This window comes from Nelumbo nucifera, chromosome 6, assembly GCF_055504915.1.
Source record: "Nelumbo nucifera cultivar China Antique chromosome 6, China Antique-T2T, whole genome shotgun sequence".
NCBI classification, from domain to species: Eukaryota; Viridiplantae; Streptophyta; class Magnoliopsida; order Proteales; family Nelumbonaceae; genus Nelumbo; species Nelumbo nucifera.
This window is the reverse complement of record NC_142654.1, coordinates 18,933,483-18,953,669: the sequence shown is the minus strand read 5'-3', so window position 1 is coordinate 18,953,669 and position 20,187 is coordinate 18,933,483. Positions and strand designations below refer to the sequence as shown.

Here is a 20,187-nt window from a genome sequence, read left to right as displayed (position 1 = left end):
ATCATTTTATACCAGTCCCTTTTCCAATATGAAACCTTTCTTTAAAAACATTACTTCAGCAAATACTGCCTAAAATAAAAAATGGTTAAAAACTAATTTTATCTTTCCAAATGTAAAAGAAATACGTACCCGTAGACAAGTGCAGCAACTGCTTTTCAACATCCTATAACTTAAAGCTCATTGCTCCGTATCTGTAGACTGTAGCAATGCTAAAACAAGAACTATAATGGAACCATTTCTTGCATTAGCTAGCCATAAGCATTTTTGATAAAATTGTCATAAACTGATCCAATCACCAGAAATCATTTCTCAAATTTGGCATTGCAGACGGGTCTTTCACAACACTTAAGGTGTAAGTTATCTTGCTGGTAAATTATCTAGCTAATTGACAGGGAGAGTCAGAGACCCAGAATTGAGTTCCACCTTCCCCATTGGTTGCTTGGTGTTTAGAAGTTTGAAGGAAGACTACCCCCTAAGGTGTAGGCCATTTGCCCGCCAAACGTATGTAGACACTAGTGTAAGGGCACGTGCACAAATGTAAGTAAAAAGTAAAGATATAAGCTAATATTATATAATCAAATTTAAATTTCATAAATTATGACTTGCACTAAAATCAAGGCAAATATCGTTTTTATATAAATACACAATCGAGGTTCAAAGTATCGACATGTTTTGGCCGATACGTATCGTTCCGGCACCCCACCGATACATCCCTACAGTGGGTGTATCGGTGGTCTGACTGGTTCAGGGTGTGGCAAAGACCTAAATCGGCTCCCCTGAACCAGTTGGCAAAAAAAAAACCACCAAAAGGAGTATCAATTCGCCCGATACGCCCATACCGGCGTATCAGGCATATCGATATTTTGAACCTTATACAAGATCAAGCCTATGAGACAAAAAATGATGAACGGGAATAAAATGAAAAAAGAGGGAAACAAAAAATAAATACATTAAGTAGAAAAACCCAATTTCCAAATAAACAAATTCAAAATTGTAAAGGATTTTTCTGATTCTCAAAGAATGAGGAGCAAGAGATTGATTGAGAAAGATATTTTGTTCCTATTATAAGATTGTGATTGAATCCACAATGTTTGGTAAAACGAATAATCAACTCATCATCTCCTTTGAAAAAAAGATTAATAATGGAAAGCGTTCAATTGGACCATGAACATGGCAAGTGGTAACGCAGGCTATGCAGCTATTATGCTTGATTATGACCACCATCATGCTACAAAATGTTATTCTCGAGGAATGAAAACATATTCTAATCCAAAACTTTCTGTTCTCAATTGAGGCCATGTTTGATTCAATTCTCATTCTTATCTAAGATGAAATTCTAAAATGAACAAGAATAACAAGAATGGGCAACATTGGGCAGAATGAGAAAATATTGCTATGAACCAAACATTCTTTTCCTAAAAATGATTTTTTTTTTCAGACTGACAAGTGTCTTATGTTGCTTATTTTCATTCTTCAAAGAAGCTTTGTGCCAGTGGGTCATAAATTGCCAACCTAAGTCTCCAAAATTATTGGCATAGATGCTTACTCGCGGATGGTGGATGGTCAATGTCCACTGGTGTAAGTTTCCATGGCAGTCTGCCAGTAAACATCCATGGCAATAGTTTTGTAGACCTAGGTTGGTTTTATGACCACCCGCATAAAATTTCTTTAAAGAATGAAAATGAACAAGATGGGGCATAATTATTTTTCATGTTGCCAGCTACCTCAATTTTTATGCTATAGGATGATTTTTCATTCTAAAAGGAATGAGATCAATAGCAAGAATTTTGTAACCAAATACTAATGTTATTCATTGTTGCACATTGCCTGAATGTGTCAAAAACTCCCAATTCCATATACAAATATCCATTCTTGTTTTCCAAACCAAAAACAATGAAGCTGTAAGCAATTCGAAAAAATAAAATAAATGACGAAATTTCCAAAAGCCGTCCAAATGTGTGCTGAAAATGAAGAATTAACTTCAGCCATTCTCAACCCGGTGTGACAACTGGTGGCGCAGATTCTGCCTGCAGAAGGTACTGCAATTTTCCAAAATGAGGGGGCTCGGGTAAAATGTGGCAACTTTTTAAGGACCTGAAGCCGATTATGTCTTTTTTTAAGTTAACCCATGGTTGAACCGGGTTATGTCATTGACCCAGATGGTTGAACCGTTCAGCTCAAAAATGGTCTAGACAACCGATTCCATTTTATCCCAAACCCATTTTCTGGGCAAAAACCGTTGAATCATCCAACCTATTGACTCAAGCGGTCAAACCATCGGCCTATTTGACTCATTCAACGGTTTTTGGTTGTTTTTTATTTTAATTGTTTTTTGTCAGAATAAGCCATCTGTTCGAACGAGATGGTCAAACTGAACCGAATCATTTTTTTAAAACATTGAGTTAACCTGAAGGCTGAAGCAGTGGTTCATAGGTTACGACCAACCTGTTCAACCATCAAGAACCCTCAATACAAGCATATGAGAGAGAGAGAGAGAGAGAAGAGAGATAGATATGTGTCCGTGGTGGAAACCGCGGATGTTCTCCCACACAAACCACAGTCGAGTGATGACATTACCGCTGCTTCAAGCCTCCAAGCATTTGAACGAATTACGTTTTTACCAGATGTATTTTTTATTTGCTTTGTTGGTTCTTATTCTAATTTGTCGCCCATAAACAGGCCAAATTGTATTGTGTAGCGGTTTAACGGTCGGTCAATGACTTTTAGCCTTTAGGCAGGTTTGCGATAAAATCAACCTGTTCTCTTCACCGGGTGGTGGGTCAAACAGTTGAACCGCCTAGATCAATTATCGAGTTGAAAACACAAACTACTGAAAAAAATAACTACTGAGAATTAGCACTGCAATCATAATCAATTAAAGAAGTAACTACTGAAAAAAAATGTATACATTGGCAAAATATCCAACATAGTCAAGTAAATAGTTAATTCGCAATATCCGTGAGGATAGAAAGAGAGAGCCAGAATGAAAGTACGAAAAGGAATTAATAATCTGCAGGGATAGATAAAAAGGAAACTACCGGATTTCCCCATCCTCTCCAAGTTCTCCATCTTCAAGCTCCTCATAAGCACCATTTCTACGGGAACCATCCCGGTGCTCTCTCTTGTGTTTCTTATGCCTGCTTTCTCCATCTGATTCAGGCGTGTAAGCATGCTGCTTCATATCATATAGAAAAATTACAATCCCTTCTATAATCCTCCAAAGTAAATTACAAACCTAGGTATGATAATATTATCAAGCTTAAACAATTTTAATAAGAATACCCATTAGTGTACCTTCCTCGATTTTTTTCTGTCACTGTTATGTCTACGAGATTTCTTTGGCTCCTCTTTCTCATCTTTTTCGGAGCTTATATCATCGGCTGTACTATGATGACGTTTTCGATGTTTCCTTTCCTTGTCTTTGTCTCTGTCCTTGTCTTTACCCCTCTTTCTATCCTCTTTAGAGACATAAACGTCAGTTGCATCAATGTTCTCACTCTCTGTTTCATCCTTCTTAGATCGCTCTTTTCCCTTTTCCCTTTCACGTTCTTTCTCCTTCGCCTTTCTCTCCTTTTCTTTCCTCTTTTCTTTCTCCTCTCTCTCCTTTTCTTTTTTGGTCTGTGCATGACAAAATTGGGAAATATTAGTGTCAGTGGTAGAAAGAGGACTCCATTAAAAAAAAATTCAGTAAAACATGAGGAAGGATCATTATTTGTGTGTTAACTTTTCTTAACTGCAAGCAACAAAATTAAAAGATTTTTTTTGATAGGTATGGAAATAATCTAAAACCTTCTTAACAATATATCATTTCTAATTCCCATCGTAGTATCACTTTCTCTGTAATGACAAATTTCTTTGTACAAGATACAATTTAGAAAATGAATGAACAAATAACTAGCTTACCCTCAAAAATTGGAATCATGACTAAATGAAGAGCACAAGACTGGTTAGTTATAAGCTCTTATTATTACAATACAATAATGAATAAACTCTCATGAAATATTACCTCTTTTGCTTTATCCTTGGGAGAGCCAGCAGGGTCAGGTTTACTTATTACAGCTAAAAGGTGTGGATCTAGTGCAGCAGAACCAACCAAAATAAAACATAAAACCATAATTCCATTTTTTTTAAAAAAGGTTACATATTTTGATTAATATAAACAAAAAGGAGAGCCTTTGTACACAAAAAAACCGTATAATGGGCCTGTACAACGATAAACTGTATATTCATATTTCTATACAAACAGTATATTTCTTATAAAAAATCCGCTATATGGTATCCCCTTAAACAACCTGAGTCATCATCCAAGAACAAAAAGTACCTTTGACTCTGTTGCAAACCACATCCTCAGAATTAGCCATGTCATCAAAACTCCACTGTTTCTTTCTCCTCAGATGGCCAGATGCACCAAAAGATAAACTAGAGGTGCCATACTCCATACCACTCTGCCCCTTTCACTGAAACCTGACAAATGCTATTCTCTTAGAAGGTTTACCACCACTGGGAAACATCCTTTTCCATCCAAAAGTCTCTAACCCAGGACCCAAACCCTTCTAGCAAACTCACAGTGAAGGAAGATATGAATAGAAGACTCTTCTACTAACAATCACAGCACACTAGAAGTACTATTGAGCATCACTCCCCTTCCAAGCTGTTCATTGTTAGGCATTTTCCTAAAGCTGCCATCCACCCCAAGAAGCCACCTTAGACTGGACAGATGCTTGCCAAATCTCAGTTCCAGGGAAGTCCATTACTCCTTGAGCATCCAGCCTCTTAAAAAAGCCTTCATTGAAAAAATACCAGACCTGTCTCATTTCCAGACTCTCTATCTTCAGTCCCTAATTGAGGAGAGATTCCATACAACTTGTTTAGAAAACTTGCCATCTCATTTTCCTAATTGTTGAGATTTCTTCTCATGATGGGATTCCACACCACAGACACGTTGACAACCTGAAAGTTGTCCTTTACCAATGCCATAGTTTTGAAGGCGCCAAGGCAAGGTTAGGTGACAGAGGGACACCTAGTTGATTAGAAAATCAACATATTCATGAGAAGAAAATGAAGAGAGAAAAGGGGCTGAAACCCTCTATTTTCACTATAGGAAAAAGAAGAAGAAAATGTGTTGATTAGACAAAACTTTAAGTTCTTCTTTATTGGTTCAGGTTTTGAAGTCTTAGAGAGTTCAATACAGCACTTAGCAATGTTTGTATTGATTAAACCCTATAAAATAAGAAAATAAAAAAAAGAAATTAGTATATGAACACACAAAATGAATATTTTAGGTTAATGTCTATTTTATAATTATAATCTCAAAAAATTAAGAACATAAAAGTATTATGCTTGGCAATTAGGCGAGGCAAGTCTCCAAGGGCACCTTGTCACCTAGGCGCCCGCCTGGCATTGTCTTGACAACCATGACCAATGCTCCACCATTACTTGCAGCCAGGCATAGAGAGGTAAATAATTCCATGCCACTACCAAGTTTCTATAAATGGCCGAGTCACAAGTAAGCACCACGGTATATATCTAAAGCATAAAACATCCAACATATATTCAAAATTAAGTCACTTGAATCCACACACATAGTTGCAACCAAAATCATGGCAACAAGAAACACCCAAACATCCATTACTTGCAGCCAGGTATTGAGAAGAATCTAAACCATGGCAACCAAAAGTTGCATCACCTACATCATTAATAAGAAAGCAATCATGAAACTTCTATAATGTGTCCAATATCAAATATACAAGCAAAAAGGATTAATGTAAAGAAAATTGAAATGATTGAGGTACCTTTTCCTCCTCTCGCTTGCGCTCCTTCTCTTTTGCCTTTTCTTGCAAGTGCATAATGTACTCCTCAAAGATCTCCCTCCTAAAGCTCCCTTCCAGGATTGATCTGAAGTAAAGAATGTTATGAAAACATAAGACAGACAGTTTGACTTATTAAAAGCACTACTTTAGTTAGCATCCATACCTGTACTCTTGGCTGTCTTCAAAAAGTGATTTGGAATCTTTCCATTTAGAAGATGCAGTTATTCCCTACAAAACAAGTGTGAATGAATCAAGTTAAGTCAACAAAAATCCCACACATTACCCAAGTGTTGCTTATTACGAATGTCAATAATATTCATTACGAAAAAAGTTGTCATACCTTAATTGAATAAAGTAGTTCAGAAAAATCATCTGCCAGACACTGACGCTTTTTAGCTTCCTTTTCCTCTTTCTCCTTGATCCTTTCTAGTAGCTCAGCAAATATAAGCTGCAAGTAGTGTCAAACATGGAATTAAATTCATGGTATAACATATAAGCAAGTATGCAGGGATTAGAAAAAATGGAGAATAGGGAGGAGATTAAATAACAAAGCCATAGTCAAGCCATTTCTAAACACTGTTAAGTTGACCATATATGGATTTATAAGGAACAAAATAACATGATTTAACTAAGATCCTTTTTGTTAAGTACAATTTGTCCCGATGAACAAGAAATGTAAGGAGGGTGAACACGAAAATGTGAATAGAAGTCCAACTACATTAGGTAAACTGGGAAAAAGCAGTAAGAACTAAGAACCTGCTAAGAATGACAACTTATGGTACAATGACATCTTCAATATCCTTGAAAAACGTGGTTTTTTATCATTTGAAACCAAGAGCTAAGAATCCAAAATGCACATGGAACCAGTAGTGGTGACACACCCCAGGAAGCCTAATCCCCTCCCCCCAGTTGAGATCTCAATCTCTCTTACTAGTTTATCAGATATATTAGATCCCTTTTCCTTAGTTGCAAGAGTTTTTTTTTTTTTTTTGATAATTTAGTTGCAAGAGTATTTTATGATTTTGATTCTCTTAGGCATGGGAATCGAGTTCTCCAGCTTGAAGAATTTTCAAATAACCTTTGAAATATAAAATCAAGTTTGTTGTTCTTCATAGCCCCATTTTTCCTTCTATCAGTAACAGTACTTCCTAGTTTTATTAATGTAAAGATTTGGGAAACTCCACCATCCCAAAATGTTTGGAATGGATTGAAAAGGTACAACAGTAACCAAGAATATTAATCTTACATATTAAACTACCCCCTAGGCTAGGTATCCTCACAACCAAATGATACCTTGTTACCCATTCCCTAGTTAGAAAATCTGTCATGCTATTACCTACCCTTTGAGTTCATCTGAACTAGCAGTTCAGGCATGTTCAGAATGCATCGAAAAAGTACAAAACATGCAAACATAATACAAATTAAACTAACCCGAGACCAGGTGCCCCCAAAACTAAATGATACCTTGTCACCCATTCCCTAGTTAGAAAATTTGTCATGCTATTTTCTGCCATTGGAGTTGACCTAAACTAGCAACTAAGGTAAGCCGACAAAGAATTTTCTTCGCCAATTAAGAATCCAAGGGTCAGGGGAATATCTGTGCTTAAGAACAACCATTGAACCATCACTTGTCATCCCCATCTATTATGAGACAAGTCAGATGTGAGTCTGTCCTTCAAATCTGATATACAACAGATAAAAGAAATAAGAAAAAGTGAGAGAGAAAGAAAGGTTACAGCAGAATAGAAGAAGAAGAAGAAGAGAGTTCGATGGTTCTCTCTCTCCCTTCACTAATCTTTTATTAAACTTAATTAATCATGCTAATTACAAGTCTGCCCTTTAAGTGGGTGGCCAGTAAAGCAGTGACTTAAAACAACTTAAAAAGAGGTTAACAGGCCCATTAACACATAAAACAGATATAACATTACTTAAACATAAAAGAAATATTAGGGCCCATTAGGCCCCGTCTCTCTACATAGTCCGACCCAAGGAGAAAGCTAATTTTAATCCTTGGAGAAGTTCCAGCAGTTCAGCTTCAAGGGACGTGCCTTCACCTGATGAGCTTGAGAGAAAAAATATTTCCCACCATTTCTGATTTATACGATATACCATTTATATGCTTTTAGTGTCCATGCTATAAAGTATGTTGTAGAAGCATCCATTAAGTATCCATTGTTGTATCAAGTACTAATTGCTTCTGAGACAGGTACACAAAGCATGTACAGGTATTCCGACATCATAGAGGTAGATTCAATTTGCCTCCTTACAAATTCCTAACTTGGAATGCAGAAGATGTGGTTGACAATAACTTGGCACAACTTTGAGTGCCATCAGTTTTTCCTTTCCCAAGGCAGTGGCACTACTTTAGCTTGCTCTTCTTTGACAAGACAAACAGAGGCATTCCCATTCCTAGATGCATCACATCCAACAAATAGAATCAATTGACCATCCTCTTTTGCGGTGCAAGACAGCAATAGTTGCTTGGAAATTTATCTGTTGCATTTTTAGGATGGCATGGCATCATTCTTTCTAGCTCCTTTGTGGCTTTGGGATTAACCAAGTTAAATTTTATGGAAGGAACAGAAGGGTTTTAATGATCTTTTCCTTTTGCCAAGATTTCTCATATTCGTTACTCATTGATCTCTTTTTTTTTCAGTATTTACTCATTGATCTCTCATAGTGGATATAACAAGCTAGATTATATTTCAACAAATTAGGTTGTTTTTTGAGTGCAGAAGGTGGATGGCAAAATGTAAATCACTTAAAGTGGGGAAAGATCCTCATCCTACTATTTTTGGCATTTTGATAAAGAAGGACAGCCACTAGACATCTAACACAAGACAAGGGTCATCACCTAGGTCCCACTCAAGCATTCCAACATCATATACGCTTCATTTTGAGACAGAAGCACTCACAATGTAACACTACAAGATTGGTTGAAACCCATAAAAATTGCCAACAAAACTAAAATACGTAAATTAACAATTAGAGAAAAAATCACCTTTAAGTTGACATCTGATATTGGTGGGGAACCAACATCATCAGCAATAGCAGATTTGAAATCATCAAGTGTCCATGTCGAAGCCATATTAATCTGAAAAAAAGATGCACCATCAGACATCTGTGGTGACTGAACATTTTCTGAACTAAAGTGGAAAGAATGAAAAAAAGGAAATAGAAAAAGAAGAAACAGAAGCAAGATACTTTTCCCAACTTCATTGCATCCTTTATTCGAGTCTTGTCTTCACGATACTGTCAACATAAATAAGGAGAAAAAAAGTTAGAATAGGATTTAAAGATTTAAAAGAAATGTGAGTTTTGGTTGTCAATCACTCAATTAGTTGCATATCTAATTATGCACATATCATGTAATGTGCACATGCCAAAACCCAGTTTCATGATTTACAAACACTACATCTTGTGCACAACATGGTTCTTTGTTCCTTTGACTCTTGATACGACTTTCTTCTATACACTCCCTAACAATCTCCTTCAAAAGAAGAATGTATTTGCAAACGTATTATTTACAATTTCTTCCTTCAGCATCAATTTCATGACAAAAAGAAATACAAAATTAAAGCAAGCAATTAGCAGATTTCAAAAGCATCGTACTGCATATCCAATGAGCATCTTTTTTTTTATCAGTAAAAATCTTTCTATCCAATGAGCATCTTGACTATTGTCGAGATATGACAAGGTGCTCTATTGGTAAAAAGTATCCATAACAATCAAAAGGAACCATTCACAGTGTTCTAGAATTTTGCCATCAGTATATAATTTAGTTTTTTGTGTAAAATTCCCTGGGAGTATCCACCATGTGCTAACATGCCAAAAGTCAGGTCCATATCCAGTCCACCCTCTCCCAAGACCCCAGATAGCCAGATAGCAGGGACCAGCATTGGGTAATGGCCTTTTTCTGTAAAATCTCATTTGCAACTAGAACAATGAAGATCCACAACAGAACCATGGTAAAAGAGACTAACCTGTTTCTCCAGTTCTTCAGCAACATCCTCAAATAAATCTTTTGGTGTTGAACCAGATGAGTTTGATGCAACTGCCAGATAAGCAGGCAAATCCTTAACCTGTATTCCAAATAACAAAGAAAAAGGTAAGAAAAACTTCTACCAGGCCATAAGTAATGCAAACCATAAAAGGATAAGCATGTTAGGTTAGACTTGGTCTTAAGACTAAAACAAACTATTGCATCACCTTCATGCAATAGTCACGCCAATGAATTTTGGCTATAAGTGTCCCAGCAGCTACATGTTCTTCCAATAATTTACGAAATTCCTCTCGGTTTTTACGCTCAGCCCATCTAAGTTGTTCCTGTATTTATGTTGTGGGCAAAGATAAGGATGAGAAACTGAGGAAGTAAACCTCCAAATGGAGTATTTCCAAATTGTAACCACAAAGGAGTACTTTCTTTCACCTTATGAATCTTCTTTTGCTCCTCTTCTTCCTTCTCTAAGTCACGTACATATTCCTATATAGCATCCAAGATCAGACCAAAGCTCAATAAACCATATTACTAGGATACTTCAAAATAGGTTATTATGACTTTCAGAAAATTCTATATGCAACATAACCTCTACTGACATTGTATTTACGTTAAACAAGGAAATCGCATGCAGAGTTTACCTGGAAAATTTCCAACCGATCAATTTTTTCAAGACGTGAGCACCTTTCATCATCCTCCAAGCGATCTTGAACTTTACGCCACTGGCTGTTTGCCTGTAGACAAAAGGGAAATCATATAATATGTAGCAATCCCACTTTGCCAAAATAAAAATAAAAAATAAAAAATACCTTGATAAAATCACACGACTCAAGAAATTGTTTGTATTCCATTATGTTCTGCTTATGTTCTTCCTGTGCTTTTGCACGTTCCTACATCAAAATCCCACGACATAAAAGTTAAACAGGAAAGATTCAACATCTATTGAACTGCAAGCTGCTCTAAGACCTAGCATTAAGAGCATAAACAAGAATGAAAAAAAAAGAATGATCATGAGAAGCTTACAATAGAGAAACATCTATAGGCCAAGAGAAAATATGGGTTTGGCTTTACTTTTCTAGGAATTTGGCCCCATGTAATTTGGCATGAAAACCTCTTTGATGAAACACAACCAGTGGTGACAATGACAGAAACCATAAACATGCAACTTTACCTTTTGCATCAAAGAGCAGCTCAATGATGGCTTAGTTCCAACATCACCAGATAAAAGTGGCAAAGTCCACTCTTTATCTGACATTAAGATATTCGCAAGTGACACATTCTGGTTATAGGCAAGGTTCAAAGTATCGATATGGGTGTATCGAATCATTCCACAGGGGGGGGGGCACCAAAATGCTTAATATGAAGGGTTTCTAAATTTTGATGATTTTAAACTTTAAATGGGAGTATTATAGAGACCCTGTAAAAATATGAAAAAAAAAAGTAGTGTATTGGTCATCTGAAACACACGATACACAAATTCATGCATATCAGGTGTATTGATTTTTTAACCTTGGTTATAAGCATCTTTTTTCCATTGATTGCTTCTGTTCTATATCCTTTTATTTTATAAATATAATTTTTTCTTAGTCAGTTCAACCGATTAAAAAGAACAAAGAAAAGGTACATGACCAATAATGCATTCAGCACCCAGTCAGCTGAACTGCAGAAGAACATGTAATATTTAAAAAAAAAAATAAACAGAGATTACCTTTTTCTGAAGTTCCACCAAATAGTTTTCAAAAAGATCTTCTCGATCTCTAGGTCGTTCAACAGCCTTGAACCTTTCATCATCCTCAAACATGGATATAGCTTTACTGAAAGATAATGATAAAAAAAAAATAGCTTTACTGAAAGATAGTCCAGAAAATCAATAAGAACATCTAAATAACAGTGAAAATTAGCATTATGGCATCTGGACTAGAAAAATGAATTAATGAGCTACAAAGGGAAACTTAGGCTTAAACATATTGTAAAGCAAGACAAGAACCTCCATCTTGTGGATGATGTCAGCTCTTTGGACTCCTGCAACATAATCCAATCAAACAACAACTGATTCAGGAACATAAATTTAAAAAGAAACAACATTTGCCAGGAGCAATATCCAATATCCAACTCACTTCTAGCATTTTTGTGAACTCTTTGCGTGCCTTTTTCTGTCTCATACGTCTCTCTTCAGCCTCCTGTTTTTTCCTCTGGCCGAGGTACTGAAACATAAAAGAACAGGTCTTACTACTAACCTGATGGAGCAAATCAATCTAAGTGCTTAGGCATGCAATCACATAAAATCAACAAAATACTCACTAAAGGTTTACCTCATTAAATGCTTGCTTCCGTTCTCCGAGTGTTTTCAGAGCACCGTATCTCTTGTCATTGATTATTACCCTCATGGCCTGGAATTTTCCTTACAAATATCAATATCAAAAACTAATGCAGAATCCACAGAGGTTGAAAATAACCTTCATGCAGTTCAGCTTACCTGCTCCCAAGTCCAGTCAGATTCAACATTTGCTGACTCCAAAAGTGCTTTGAAAGCACTTTTTGCTTCCTGAAAGATATGAAATGCATGCCATAAGTCCCGAGTTTACACAACAAGTAAGACATGAAAGGCAACTTCTAAGTAATACCAGCTTATTAGCATAAACCAAGGGTTCATCATCAATTGTTTTCTCCTCTGCAGTAGCAATATTGATTTGGCCTGCAACAGCCATGCCCTTTTTTGCTTCCTACAAAGCATAAACAACATCAACTCTTCAACAAAAATACAACATAATGTAAAAAAAGAAGCATAGCTGCACAACAGAAAGTGGCACCAACAGGTGACAAAATCAAATCTAGCATAATCAGTATTGCAAACACTAAAAGTGAGGGTGGGCAACCTGACTTCATCCCAAGCACCCTGTATTTGGAATAATCCCTGCTATACTTCCTATTTTTAACCCTCCGTGTGCATATTGTGTATTCCCACCTCGCAGACAACCCTCCAAAACATTTGACTCTTGATAACCCCCTTTCTTGCCAAAGCACCAACCATAAAGTTGGCTGATCTCACGATCCAGTTACAAACTGTTATTAACTCCATTACCAATCATATTACCTCCCTCAAGACATTTATAATTCAAAGGACCCACACTGTTGCATTAAGTCATTCTATGACAACAAAGCCAATTATGTGGTCTCCTTTTATAAGAGTGAAAACAATGAGATTCTGCCAACAAGATTCATAGGCATCTATTTCATTTGTTCTGGAGGATGCTAGAAGATGTTGATAACGCCACTTGTCAATTGTAATTGTGTTACTTTTCATAAATAAATCTGGATAGCCACTGCCTACCCAAACTTCCCTACCAAAAATGCACAATGTGGACCAATCAAGAATCATCACATACATAAGATGCATGTAGCAGGAAAGAGTATAACAAGATAGATTGGTGGAAGAGCTGAAACAGAGAAAGGCTATATTTATCCCAAGAAGGCTTGAAATGTTGATAATGAGCCATTCTTGTTGATATTGATCCCATTTGTTACAATACTAAAAACCAAACCGCAGATATTTGAAAATAACACATATCAGAGCATAATTCATATTTGCATCACAGTTGGATAAATTCAATTGTCCAAATTAGCAATACCTCCAAATCCTGAGCAGACACTCCATCTACAGAAGTTGTGACATCTTGATGAGGTACAATCTCAATATTAGTCCTGCAAATTGGACAGGCAAAGGGAAGCACTAAAAAAATTACCAACATGATCCAACCATAAGCAACTCAACAATGTCTTAAGAGCTGCTAAATATGCATACGTTGTTGTAGTAGTTGTGTTGACCAATGTAGCATCAACTGCTGCTGCAGTAGAATGAACACCTGCTGCACTTGTTGTTGCAGCACCAAGTACAGCAGGAACAGTTTGTGACCCAGAAGCTACCATAGAGAGTGGATTAACAGCAGCTACAACAGGTGTCACTGGAACAGGGCTTGATGCCAAACTGGGTATAAGAGCAGATGGGGTAGAGCTAACAGAATTAGCCGAAACAGATTGTGGCTCAACTGAAGAGACAGTGACAGAAACTGAGGTGTGAGAGGCCATGATAGTCTCAGGCTGAATACTCTGACTAGCTGCTTTTTCTGCCTGTTCACGAGACAACTGAATAATAGCATGTGTGGCAAGGTTAGAAAATACAATAAAAATATTAAAATTTGAAATAAAAAGAAAGAGAATTTCTCAATGAGTTGTATTAAGACACCTTCAATTCCTCAGGCATCGTCCATTTGGATTGCTTGGTAACCTTGCTATAGTAATACCTGCAACAACCTCAATGTTCACATTAATATTTCGATGAGTGAAAATTAAGAACTCAGAAAATCAAAAGTTATCACTTACTTCCTCCCTTCTGGAGTTGTAAATTCCTTCCAGACAGTTGATGCATCTGCCCTCTGTTACAGTAACAAACTAAATGAGTTGAAATGAAGTTTAACCAATACAACAAATTCCATAGAAAGAAATTTCTAGGGAAAGGACATAACATCAATAGACATATTAGGATCCAATTCATAATAATCAAACTAAACACCAGCCTGCCAGATAGTACAATTAGGAACTTAACGCCATTGGGCCAACAGATTCAACTAAATGGAGCAAGCAGCACCACAGAAGAATCCATCATTAATTCTTGGATGCTGGCCATTAAGGATTTCAGAGACATTTCCATAGGCAAACATAGAAAAAGTCTATCTGAAATCCTATTATCTTCCTCCCATGTGCACCGCTCATCTAGAGTCATATGGCCTCCCCTAACTGTTGTTGGGGCCAAGCTGCAACTTGATAGCAACTCTGGAGGGAAACCCAGTCCATCTGGAATTGGTGGGGTATTTTATAAAGCAGATATCATCAACATTTGGTGCTCAGTAGGCCAATAGGGGATGCTAATTCAAAAGAAGCAGAAGTTAGGATTCAACTAATGGAAGTTCATATAGCTAGACAACCCCAAATCTCTTCCTTAGTGATTGAGAGCTACTCAATATCAAGTGATAACATGGGCAGTGGTTCATGGATGTCAGTGCACTGCCTTAATGAAAAAAGAGATTTCAGGGGTATGCTTAATGTCCAGGCCAGATGAATCCCAAGAGAGCTTAAAGCAACAGAGTGACGGTGAGAATTCCCATCACTGTAGAAAAAGGGGACAAAACTAAACTGATCTTTATCTCAACAAACTAAACAAAATACCCGTACACAGCCTAACCAGTTGATCGATTCAGTTTATAGGCACAATGGTATACTTGGTGTGGAATACAACATAAAGGAGAAAAAATGCCATTACCCAGTATTGGTCCCAATGATCTAGGGTCTTGGGAGGGGTGGACTGGATACAGTCCTAGCCTTTATTGTTTATTCATAGGAAAAAGAAATAGCAGGTACTTATCATATATCAAAGAAAGGAAAGTGCACGAGAGGATCTATGTTATCTTGATAGTTGATACAATAAGAACACGAATGGACACAATATTCAATATGGAATTTATACTAAAAGTTGAAGCATTCAACACCCATTAGCAACAAAGGTGTAATTTGGTAACACAAAATAGAGCATTTCTGGTGTTCCAGGAACAGAAAATTAAATATTCTTTGCTCCTGGGAACATTACCAAATGGCAACTAAATGCCCTCATATGTTTCTATCTTGTTACAAATTAATTATGACAAGCTACCTAATCTCATCCCCCTATTGCATATTTGCATATGTAATAATACGGGTCTTTCCTGAAAGATCACATGCCTCATGTCTTCTAAACAAAATTAACAGTTTCATCCATCTAGTAAAGATGTGCTGGAGAATTAAGGCATCCATCACCGGTGTCCCCAAACTAACCCTTTGGGTCATTTAACCAGAACATTGCCTTGTATAATTTAAAGCAGTGATGGAGGGCAACCTAGATAAACTACCAAAATAAAATTGTTAATAATTTAAAGAACCAAGCCTCAGACAATTTTATCCATAAACATGTCTTCCTCCCCTCAAAGTCAAAAGACAAGGCAAATCTCCCACCAAAAAAGGAGGGATAGGAACCAGCACAACTCATACAGAACAATTTTTGTTATAACCTTTTGTGTTCCACATTTTTGTGTAGGATTTGTGCAGAAATACTACTCTCCATATCAAATATAGGAAATTATGCACATTATCCAGTTTATCCCATGCTTGTGTATTTGATCCACATTTAATTGCAGTATATCCCATGGCATAAATGAGGATATGCCCTAACACCACACACAAGTACAGATCTGTCCGCTCAGTAAAACTTGCCAATAACAAGAAGTCCAACGGCCAATAGGTAACACAGAGTACAGTCGAAAGACACCTTTGATGTTGTGATCACATAAAACATGACATTGCCTTTTACTGCTCCTCAACCAGTACAAATAAATACTCCTTATCAAATTATGCTTAGCATTAAGTTTATGAATATTGTTCCTTCAAGACTCCTAATGAGAAGATATAATGAGCTAAAAAAACAAGTTAGCACAAATTATTAAGACATTAAATTTTGAGGGGGGTTAGAGCATAAAGAAAAAGCTCAGCAAGGCAGGGACATATTGAAGATACTAGCTTGGTAATTACATAAAACCTTAAGCATGAATGGAACAGACATAGGTTGTTCCCTACCCTCACCTGCAACGACACTTCAGTAAAGACATTCACCCAATAGCAACTTACACACTTGAAAGCACAATAAAGGCATGAAGTATGAACATATAACAATTTTGAGGAATGAATATCAACAAACTGATCGAATGATAGGGGAGAAAACAATCTTCAACGAGAAACAAATTGATAAATCAAATAACAAAGCTTCAAAAGATTGGAAGAACTTTCTAAAATTGCATAAAGCATAGTATGATAAAACATTTGGTATTCCAACACCCCTACCAAACATGTTTAAAGTTTGAGCCAAACATAACAGATAACATGTAGAGATGGCATCATTGAATGACAAATGAGAAATACAGGTTTTAGTATCAAGTATTTTGAATTCCAGAGAGGAAAATAATATTGTATGTTAGTACTGAATAACTAGTAATCAGGATGACACAAAATGTATTTCCAAATAAGATCAGGAGGACCATTAGATCCACCATTAAATGGTCAAACAAAGCCTAATTCACCAAACAACCAGCTGTAGGAAATGCTATTTTTAAGTAAGACAAAACCCCTAGTGGACTGCTATTTCAAACAAAAGGTTCACTATAAATTTTCTTTCACACTTACAGCACCAAGCAAGAAAACAAGGACATAGGTTTAGCACAAAATAATGTCAATCCAATTTACTAATAGAAACCTCAAATGTGATAAAAGAGAAAAGCTTACAAGGAAAAAGAGTACTAACAGATGTTACCATCTACCGATCTGTATTAAAATTACCAAAAGACTCAGTCTCATGCTACGCTATAGCAACTGGATTAAGTATACAAATTTTTCTCTACAGAAGAGTGGAAAACAAATCATCTCCAAAATCCAAAACCTGATGAGCATACTGCCTTATATTGGTTCCACATATTATTGTGGAAATTTTAAGGTTAATGTGCAAATCAACAAGCATGTACCCTGTTAGATCGAGCAACTCCTAGCAAACATCAAAGGCAAGGACCCCTGATAACCAAGCAGGAGGATCAGCAGCAGAGAATATGGAGTCCATTGATCTCAGAGATCTACATGCACCTCATGGACTGCCCTTTTCCCAATTTCCTAATATGGAAAAAAATTCCTAATATGCCCATCCAATATTCACAGTGAATATGGAGTTAATAGTGAGCTTAGAGCACCATTAATAGAAATAACTGAAAGGAAACTTTTCAGCATAACAATTCAGATAGTAAACAGTATTACCCACACTTAACTCATTTGCTGCCTCCATCCTGTTGGTTTTAACTCGTTGGGTTAGATTGATGGCACAGTTAAGGTTGCAACTTGGGCCTGGTTAAGTTGGGTTGAGATCAATCCAAGGCAGAGGTCCTCAACCCTAGCCCAATCCAACCTAATTCTGAATCCAATGAACCCAACCCAACCATCAAATATGTAACCCTAACCCAAGTAGCACAATTTTCATAATCAGGTATCATCTAACCCTCATTCCATTCTGTTTAACAGCATATCAGTTGTTAAATTATGAACACCTAAATCATTTCTTACTACTTTGACCCATGTACATTTGGTCTGCCCCTAGCTTTTCTAGCTCCGTCAACTTATTGTAATAGATCACTTCTTACAGATGCTGTGGGCGGTCTTCTATGCACATGACCAAACCATCTTTGTCTACTTCTCTCATTTTATCACCTATTGGAGCTAGTTGTAGGTTCCTTCAAATGACTTCAGTTTTGACCCTATCCTTTCTAGTTTTTCCACTCATCCATCTCAGCATACAGTTTTAGCCTGATAAATGCATGACAAAAAATCCAGTATTGCTTTTTTTTCATGAAATGACTTTTTAGGTCACATTAAAACTAAAATCATATAAACTAAAATCTTATATCTTATTTCTTATTAAGATATAAGAAATACAAGATCTGAAATTCTGGATAAGGTGATCAGATGGCACCACAATCCAATAAGAAACTTACTACAAAACATTTCAGAAACAATTAATGCAATCAACTATGAGGTTTCCCGATGCAGTTCTAAAGTGGTCCAAAAGGATGACCAAAAAGTTTCCCACTGGACATCTTTGAATTCTTGATGCACAAGAATCCAACCAATATCATATTTCCAATTGATGTATACAATCTTTCTCTACACTTCTGAATACCATAAAAAATTCTTCTATTTATCTACTTCTAGATGCACCAAACTACAGCAAACAGAATGCAGGTCCAAGAGATTACTGCCTTCTTACTTTCCTGGATTGTAGGTCAAGATGCAAAAATTGACTAGCCTGCCAAATGGCAGCCACGTCTTAAAAGACAAAAGAAAAAAAAAACAAATAAATTTGGTAAAGACACAAATAATTAACAGATTACTATGATACTATCATCTTCTTCATTATTGTTACATAAACAGCATTTACTAGGAAAGTGGAATCATCTATTGTTCAGTTATTTGCTGTAAGAACAGTCCATGGCAACCAATCACACAAAGGGTTCCACTCTAGGTTGAATCAGATTACCCTCAATGCCAATTTATATATATCTACCTGGTTCAAGATAAGTACATTGTAAAAGAATTTCACCAAAAATTGGCTGTTTCTGCACTCCTTCCACCACCTTGCATCTGCTCTACCTAGGAGGTTATCTCTTTTTCAAGCTTATCCAGTAGAACTAAGCATTCATTCAACTCGATCTTTTGAAAACAGTAATTTATTGTAATACTTTTCTTACTCACTCAACCTGTTCAGCCTAGGGCATAGCTCACAAGATCTTCCAACACTGCTCCATTCGTCCTCACAAAACCATATTCTAGGACCCTCCCCAACTTTGAACTTAGTTGAATTTCAGAAAGCTAGCTGAAAACACACAGTGCCTGTTCCGCACAAACCCCATACAAAGAGGACATCTCTCTTGTACCTGAACCAAATCTCATCACCTCATATTTACAAGCAATAACTTTTTTTCTCCATAATACATCCCTTTCAGCCCCAAACCTTAAAAGCAATTTTCAGAGAGCCTAATTCAAGCTGTTTTTTTGGAAAAGGTAAGGTAAATTTATTGATTGAAATCAGAACCATACATAGAAGCTCCCTGAAGGGAGCAAAGGCTGAGAACAGCCTCAGCTTACATTACAACTCAAATATACTATTAGATCTTAACTGAGGCCCCAAGACCCTAGGATGGAAGCCTTTCACACCTGCAGTCCAAGACACTAGTTTTCCCACTGCACAAGACACAAGACAGTCCACCTCCTTTTCCTTATTCTGAAAGATTCTTCTGTTTCTCTCCGCACATATGGAACTGATTACAGCTGCAGGGATAGCCCACCACACACTTCTAGCCATCTTTGAAAGACCTAACATATCCCAACTCCTTAGCAGCTCTGGTACCTGTTTTGGCATGACCCAGGAGATACCTTCCGAAGAGAGAAAATGATTCCAAATTCCAGCCGCGAAAGGGCAATGGATGAAGAGATGATTGTTGTCCTCCTCTGCTTGCCCACACAGCTCACATAACCTGTTTTGAATCAGAATTCCTCTTTTTGCCAAATTCTGAGTCCAGATTCTAGCAGGAGGAAAATTTTCCATGACTCCACTAGCTAATCTTCTGGCAAAAGAACTTACTGTGCAAATCCCATCTGCATTCCACTTCCAGGTCCATGAGTCTTCTTCCAAGGGGTTCAAAATTTGACTTGAGAGCAAGTCCAACAGGTTCACCACTTGGTCCACTTCCCAATCTTAGAAAG

At 36.8% G+C, this 20,187-nt stretch overlaps 1 protein-coding gene across 7 annotated transcripts in view; it reads right to left on the bottom strand.

Moving 5' to 3' along the window:
• Positions 1-2,853: 2,853 nt before the first annotated feature.
• LOC104591239 (pre-mRNA-processing protein 40A-like) overlaps positions 2,854-20,187 on the bottom strand; it is a 35,811-nt gene continuing 18,477 nt past the window's right edge. For 5 of the 7 annotated variants that reach the window (XM_088889853.1, XM_088889850.1, XM_088889848.1 and 2 more), the window contains 22 exons: positions 14,188-14,240; positions 14,051-14,108; positions 13,610-13,950; positions 13,437-13,509; positions 12,432-12,530; positions 12,284-12,352; positions 12,120-12,197; positions 11,925-12,011; positions 11,795-11,829; positions 11,516-11,621; positions 10,617-10,697; positions 10,449-10,541; positions 10,240-10,293; positions 10,020-10,136; positions 9,794-9,892; positions 9,015-9,062; positions 8,812-8,904; positions 6,151-6,258; positions 5,974-6,038; positions 5,793-5,895; positions 3,295-3,618; positions 2,854-3,172 (listed from right to left, as the gene is read on the bottom strand). In XM_088889853.1, the coding sequence (XP_088745979.1) occupies positions 3,035-3,172; positions 3,295-3,618; positions 5,793-5,895; positions 5,974-6,038; positions 6,151-6,258; positions 8,812-8,904; positions 9,015-9,062; positions 9,794-9,892; positions 10,020-10,136; positions 10,240-10,293; positions 10,449-10,541; positions 10,617-10,697; positions 11,516-11,621; positions 11,795-11,829; positions 11,925-12,011; positions 12,120-12,197; positions 12,284-12,352; positions 12,432-12,530; positions 13,437-13,509; positions 13,610-13,950; positions 14,051-14,108; positions 14,188-14,240 (2,322 nt within the window). In that variant the 3' untranslated portion in view covers positions 2,854-3,034. Of the gene's footprint in view, positions 3,173-3,294; positions 3,619-5,545; positions 5,687-5,792; positions 5,896-5,973; positions 6,039-6,150; positions 6,259-8,811; positions 8,905-9,014; positions 9,063-9,793; positions 9,893-10,019; positions 10,137-10,239; positions 10,294-10,448; positions 10,542-10,616; positions 10,698-11,515; positions 11,622-11,794; positions 11,830-11,924; positions 12,012-12,119; positions 12,198-12,283; positions 12,353-12,431; positions 12,531-13,436; positions 13,510-13,609; positions 13,951-14,050; positions 14,109-14,186; positions 14,241-20,187 lie in introns of those variants that run through there. The other 2 variants (XM_088889849.1, XM_088889854.1) reach the window with 2 other exon arrangements.